Source organism: Equus quagga, chromosome 5 (genome assembly GCF_021613505.1).
Source record: "Equus quagga isolate Etosha38 chromosome 5, UCLA_HA_Equagga_1.0, whole genome shotgun sequence".
Taxonomy (NCBI): domain Eukaryota; kingdom Metazoa; phylum Chordata; class Mammalia; order Perissodactyla; family Equidae; genus Equus; species Equus quagga.
Genome location: NC_060271.1, coordinates 6,816,079 through 6,823,140, shown reverse-complemented (window position 1 = coordinate 6,823,140; position 7,062 = coordinate 6,816,079). Strand labels below are relative to the sequence as shown.

Below are 7,062 nucleotides of genomic sequence, written 5' to 3'. Positions count from 1 at the left end.
GCCCCTCCAGGGACAGAGCCACCTTGGCTCCTGTCGTGCGTCTTCCCAGAAGGCCCCACATCCGATGGCTGATGAAGGCAGGGATATAAAGGCTGGCCTGGCCATTTTAGCTCATCGGGGACAACTCTGATGGGTCTTTCCTGCTCCAGAGTCCCTGTGGGGTCAGCCAAGACTGTCCTTCCGCCTGCATGGAGCTCTGGACTCCTGCCCGCTCCTGCCCCCTGGTCTCCCTTCCACAGGTCTTGATCCCAAGAGTGCTGCCTCATAAACATCCTGTGCTGCAATCTCCATCTCGGAATCTGCTTCCCAGGAACCCAACCTGCAACAGGCCCTCCGTCCTCTCTTCGCCTTCTCCCTGCCACCCCTTTGAGGGAACGTTCACTCATTCATCTAAAGTTTGCAGGCACCATTCAGCCGACAAAGTTTCGCATCTATTTTTCGATTACTCCCACTCTATACTGTCTAGGTGCGTCAGGAAGGGAGGCTGACGCACTGAACAGATGGAGAAACTAAAGTCCAGAGAGGTGGAGTGACCAGCCTAAGGCCACTGAGCTAATTAGAAGCTCAACTCTCAGATCCATATTTTCACCTCCCTTTCGCTACTAAGTCGCCGCATCCTGGAACAAGAGGGAGCCTCACTGGCGCGAATTCTGGTCTCAGTGGTCAGAATCCTGGAACCATGGCTCTCGCGTCCCGGAAGGGGCGCGGAGGCCCACGCTCCCGCAGTAAAGATGGGGAAACTGAGGTCCCGAGCCTGGCGCTCCACCGCCCGCGGAGAAGGGGAAGGGGGCGCGTCCTGCCTCGCGGGCCGCCTGGCGCCGGGGCCGCCCCCTCCCGCCCCCCGCGCCGGGTCCCCCCGCCCCGTCTTTGCCCTCGCGACGCCGCCACCCCGGGAGCGAGTCATGGTGGCTGCACTGGTGGCGGCGTGGCTGCTCCTGGCGGTCGCGGCCCGCGCGCAGCGGGAGCAGGACTTCTACGACTTCAAGGCGGTCAACATCCGGGGCAAGCTGGTGTCGCTGGAGAAGTACCGCGGGTCGGTGAGTGTCCGCCCGCGTGGCCTCGGCGCCGCCCTGGCCGGGCCTGATGGGGGCGCCCCGCGGCCCGGGACCCTGCCGGGTATGGCTCCGAGGGGGCTCGGACCGCCCGGCAACCCTGCACTGGCGCCCCCCTCCTCCGTCCCCGGCATCCCCCCGCGGCGCCCCCGGGTCTTGCGCCGGTCTGGCCCGCGACTACGTGGCACAGCCCCCGCGCTCAGTGAAATCCGAAACTCTCGCAGCCGGCGCGGATTTCCCTCCCAGCGACTTCGGGCTGCGGGGTCGGACCTCTCCCAGGGGCTGGATGTCCCGGCCCAGCCTTTGTCATGCATGGGTGGGAATAGGAACTCTTGCATCCTGCGGCCTTTGTCTCTCCTGTCCCTAGTTTCCGCGTCTGGGAGTTGCTGATAGAGTCCAGTGAGGACAATGAATGTGCAGTGCAGAGGGAGTTCTCGTTTAAGATGCACGGGGACCTTACACAGATCATCCTTTAGAGATGACACTAAAGCTCAAAGAAGGAAGGCATTTGCGCGGGGTCACACCGCGCTAGACAGCACAGAGCCTGGGGGAGAACCGCCCGTCTGTCCGTGGTCTGCTCGGGCAAACTCCTAAGATGGCTGCTCAGGCTGAGATAGAAGAGTCATCCAGGCTAATTGCTCCCTCCTTACCAAGAAGGAATCTCAGCTCGGACAGGACTTCAGAGAGGAAGTGTGCTTGGGTGAGTCTTTGAAACAAGAGTGAGTTTTAGCAAGGCCAAGAAGAACATTCCGGACAAAGAGAACTGTCCATGCCAAGGCTCAGAAGCGAACAGCAAGGAGGGTGGTGGAGGGGTGGGGGACTTCAAGCAGTCATGCCTGGAGTATAAAGCATGAGGCCAAGTGGTGGAAGGATGAAGCTGAAGAGGAGAGGGAGGGACCAAGAGGAGCCTTGAACACTACGTCCAGAGGCCCAGATGTTGCCTTGTGTGTAATGAGGAGCCCTCCAAGCCCACTTCTCAAGATGGACCTGGGGCCACAGTGTGGGACCAGTGGGGAGCTGGTCTCTAATGGACAGGTGGGCCCAGCATCCGGATTTGGATGGACCAGGCACAAATGGCTGTCAGCATTCTTCTCCCTGGAGCAAGGCCATCTTTAGTGAAGAACGTACTCTTCTAAGCCTTGAAATTCTCAATTATGCTGGGAGTCCTGGGGGCAGTAATCCTTGTCCTGATTGTCCCCCAAGGTATTGTGAGTTTCAAATGAGATGACAGTGTGGAAGCACTTGGTAGAGTGCTCTGCCCCTGTGTTTGGTGGGCCCCCCTGGAACCTTATCCAGGACTCAGGACAGAGAGCTGATAAGAGCAGGGCCTACTCCTACTCAGGCCTCCTCTTCCCTCCAGAACAGCTGGTCAGAGAGCCCCAGGTTTAGCGCTTGATCAACTCTGCTACTCATTCATTCATTATTTATTATTGAGCACCTACTGTGTACTAAGTACTAGGCCGGGCCTGAGGATACAGTGATGACCAAAACAGACGAGTTTCCACTTTAATAGGGCTTATATGAGGTGGAGAAGAGACAATAAACAAGAAACAGAAAAATGAACAGGGTAATTCCTGTAGCAATAAGTGCTAAGACAAAAGTAGAGCAAGGTCTGTTTGTTTTTAGAAGTAGTAGGGCATCCAGAATGTGAGGAACAGAAATCCTGGAGAAAAATGACCTAGAAAAGTGATGCCAGAATTCTGAGTGTTTTAGTACTCGAGGTCATTGGTAAATCCTAAAAAGCGTGGGGGCGAGAGGCCAAGAAATCAGTCAGAAAGAAATTGAAAAAAAAAAGGGAACAAAGTCACACAGCTACTGAGTGGCAGAGTTAGAATTCGAACCCAGGCAGCCCGGAGGCTGTCGGTGCTGGGAGTTTGTCCCACCTGGGTCTGCCACTTGGTCGTTCATTCACCATTCAAATAGTTACTGGCTCAATATATGTATTTTACCACAATTTTTTTAAAAATTGAGAAAAAATTACTCACTCCCACTACATGCCTGGCACTAGGTCCCGCCCTGGAGACATAGCCATGAGCAAGGCTGTATGATTTGTGCCCTCAGGCTAACTGGGAAGACAGCCGTGTAGGTCAGTGTTGAGGATGGATGAATGGCGGCCACTTGGGAATGTCGTCGGCGACGTGTGGGTTATGTCCACGTAGGCCTGAGTCTAGGGGGTGTGTGTATGATTTGTTTGATTCCTTCTCTGTGCCCACCCGAATCTGTATCTGTGCTTGTATATGTACATAGGTAAATTAACTGTGTGTATTTGGGTGTGTCTGTCTGTGTTTTGGTCACTTTAAGGATAAGCTTTTTGGTTTCAGGCATAGACCTAGAAGCAGGATTTCTCTCCTTCCAAAAGAGTGGGCGGACACACAAGATGTAGGTTAAAAATAAGCAACCTTTAATAGTCTCATTGCCTAGGGATCCAGCAGAGAAGAAAGAGGAAGACCCCTAACCAGGGAAGGGAGGTAAGGGTCCCAGTTTCTCACCACTACAGGCAGAATATGGCATATGCTGACGCAAATGGGGGAAGTTCTAACAGCCTGTGGCCCCAGAGAATGGGTCCTTCCTCATCTGGTGGAGGCAGGTTGAGGGAGTTATAGCTCAGCGGTTCTCAACTGGGGATGACTTTGCTCCCCTGGGGACATTTAGCAATGTCTAGAGACATTGTTGATTATCAAGACTATGCATCTAGAAGATAGAGGGCAGGGATGGTGCTTGACATCCTACAATGAACAGGACAGCCCCATCACAACAAAGAAGGATCCAGCCCAAAATATCAGTACCGCTGAGGTTGAGAAATGCTGTCTAGCCTGAGCAGTTGGTGCCTGTCCATGTCCTGGGTCCCAGGCTCCTCCTAGGAGGTGGCCCTCTTTATGGAGCCAGCTGGTATAATCCCAGCTTTTCTAAAAAAGTGGCCAGAGAGATGAGGCTGGACTGCCCAGACACAGGACAAGACTTAAAATCCTTTAGTAATATATAACTAGAAGCTAAAAACACAGCATTGATGCCAGAATTCTAATTGCAGTATTATAATCAAGTTCTGCCCGCTTTATATTTATCACCAAAAGGCAATAAATAAATTTATAAATACATTTGTATAAATAAAAAATTTGTTATAAGGAAATAATAAATTTAAGGGTTAGTTTAGTGATAGAAGAAAGTGGTATTTGTTTGCTGGAAGGACAGGAGCGAAAAAGGATTGCCCTGGGGTCCTTGGGGTCCGTTTACCAAGAAAACCCGTGTCTGTCTATGCAGCTGTGCGTTCACTCCACGGCTGTAGGTCTCCAGGGCTGGAGCACACATGTGTGCACACTTACTTATTCATTCAGCAGATACTTTCTGAGACTCTTCTATACGTCAGACCCAGGGGTGAAGTGAACACCTGCCCTCAGTGGGTTCGTGTTCTAGAAGGGAGATCTACACGTGTACAGGCAGCTACAGTGTAGAGCGACTGAGTCAGAAACTGAACCCAGGTCTGCCGTTCCCCTCCCTCACATCACCTCCTGTATGAACCGCTCTCTCTATGTGCCTCTCTCTGTGAATGTGTCGTGTGTGTTTGTGGGCATGTGTGAGGTGTGCTAATGTACCGTTGTCTCATGGGGTGTGTTCATACCCATTTATGAATACTGTGTGCTTATTCTCATGAATGTTCATGTATGTGTTTGCACACATATCTGTAAGCCCCTGCATGTTTGATTTCATCTGTGCCTGTGTGCGTGTGTTTGTGTATATGTGAGAGCATTGCACACGTTTACATATGTGTACATGGTCTTCGTGTATGTATGAGAGAGAGCCTTAATTGCTGAGGGTCACACATGTGGGCGTGTCCAGGCATGTGCAAGTGCATGCCCCTTCACTGGGTTGTGTGTCTGTCTGAGTTTTGTTTTTGCCACCCAGGTCTCCCTGGTGGTGAACGTGGCTAGCGAGTGCGGCTTCACAGACCAGCACTACCGAGCCCTGCAGCAGCTGCAACGGGACCTGGGGCCCCACCACTTCAACGTGCTTGCCTTCCCCTGCAACCAGTTTGGCCAGCAGGAGCCTGACAGCAACAAGGAGATCGAGAGCTTTGCCCGCCGCACCTATAGCGTCTCTTTCCCCATGTTTAGCAAGATTGCAGTCGTCGGCACTGGAGCCCACCCTGCCTTCAAGTACCTGACCCGTGAGTCTTGATCTTTTCCCTCAGGTGGGTGAGGCCGTGCCTCCCTGGGCAGTAGAAGCCATTGGCTGGTCAGGTGACCTGGGCCCCCTTCCAGATCCCTGCATGGACTGATGCTCTGTTCCAGCACTAATCTTTGGGGAGGAGGGGTATTCCTGCCTAAGAATGTCTCTAGCCCTGCTGCCTTGCGGTTCTCCCTCAGAGTCCTTGTCGCAGACTTCGCTGAGATCCTGTTTTCAAATGCAGGCGCTCCTAGAAGGAGACTGGGCCCTCAGATTTTAGTCAATGTGAGTTAGTTGAGCTTATGGACTTAGGGTGGAAAAACCAAGGCAGACAGGGGATGCCACATGCCTGGAGAAGGCTGACAGGCATCTCCTGGCCTGAGTCAGAGGCAGTCTGTAGACCACAGGTGGGAAACCTTCTGAGCTAACATACTAGATCTTAATATTTCAGAAATAGATCCCTCCTCCAGCCCAAGAAGGCTCAGAGCCTCAAAATAGGGTGCTGAGCCAAGCTTGTCATTGTGGTTCTGTTTCCTCCCTCAGGCCGTTCTCCGCCTTTGGGGGCTCCATTTTTGCCTTCTCTTAGTCCCTGCTTCTGGTTGCCTTCATATCCCTCACCTCCAGGGCAACCCATTCACTCTTGGAGGAGTAAATGAAAAAACAACAACGTAACAAACAAAAGGTCCTTTACTGAGGCAGATTTGAATTTTGCTCTGGGGGTCAATCCTAATGTTTGCTTTTTCTTCCTGTGTGTTTTTATTAGTTCCTCCCCAGTTCCCATAGTTATAGATCAAACCTGGCCGTGCTTTAGAAGCACCTGGGGAGCTCTTAAAAATGCATTAGCCTGAGACCTACTGAAGCAGGGCCCAAGAATCTGTTTATTTTAAGCACCCGACCACCACCACCATCGTGATTCAGATGCAACCAGTCCATGGACTAACATTTGGAAACCATTAAGATTTCATTAGAGAATAGGGTGTAGCCTGTGCTCTAGTTTGAAGTCGCTAATAGAGGAAGATCTGATATGCTTTATCAAGCACTTCACAGAATCCTAAAGCAGTAGTTCTCAACCTTGGCACCACGCTGGAATCTCCTGGAGAGCTTTTCAAAAATACTGATGACTGAGTCTTACCCCCAGAGATTCTGATTTAAGTGGTCTGGGGTGTGGACTGGGCATGAGGATTTTGAAAAGCTCACCAGTTAATTCTAATGGAACCCCTGCTTCCACGGAAGGGTGGACACTAGAGTGGAATTCCAGGAGAGGGTGTGCAGGGAAGCAGTGTAAGGAAGTAGCCGCTCTCCTTCTTCCTTTTGCTCTAGAGACTTCTGGGAAGGAGCCCACCTGGAACTTCTGGAAGTACCTAGTGGCCCCAGATGGGAAGGTTGTAGGGGCTTGGGATCCAACCGTGTCGGTGGAGGAGATCAGACCCCATATCACAGAACTTGTGAGGAAGCTCATCCTGAAGAAGCGAGAAGACTTGTAACCACGTTCCCTCCTCTCCCACTGTCCCCTTACCCCCATCTTGCATGGGTGACCAAAGCAAACTCAAATGGTGCTTCAAAGGGAGAGTCCATTGACTCCTTCCTCCATTCTTATCCCACCTACCCCACCACTCCTGTGAGGGAAAAATTCTAGTATTTTGATGATTTGAATCTTAGAGCAACCAATAGGAGCCCCTGGCCAATGAGAGCTCTTGACTCGTGAATCACCAGCCAATAGGAACCTCTAGCCCATGAAAACATGTGGCAAATAGAAGTGTATCAAGCAATAATCTACTACCTGTTAAGAACTCTGTAAAATGGGGCCAATTCCTACCTCACAGGGCTGTTGTGAGGATTAGGACGAAAG

The 7,062-nt window shown here is 51.8% G+C and overlaps 1 protein-coding gene across 1 annotated transcript; it reads left to right on the top strand.

Moving 5' to 3' along the window:
• The first annotated feature begins 636 nt into the window (after positions 1 to 636).
• On the top strand, positions 637 to 6,839 carry GPX7 (glutathione peroxidase 7). The gene is made up of 3 exons (XM_046660292.1): positions 637 to 1,037; positions 4,953 to 5,214; positions 6,534 to 6,839. The coding sequence occupies exons 1-3, from the start codon at positions 732 to 734 to the stop codon at positions 6,695 to 6,697; spliced, it is 732 nt and encodes a 243-aa protein (XP_046516248.1). The 5' UTR covers positions 637 to 731; the 3' UTR covers positions 6,698 to 6,839.
• The last annotated feature ends 223 nt before the right edge of the window (positions 6,840 to 7,062 follow it).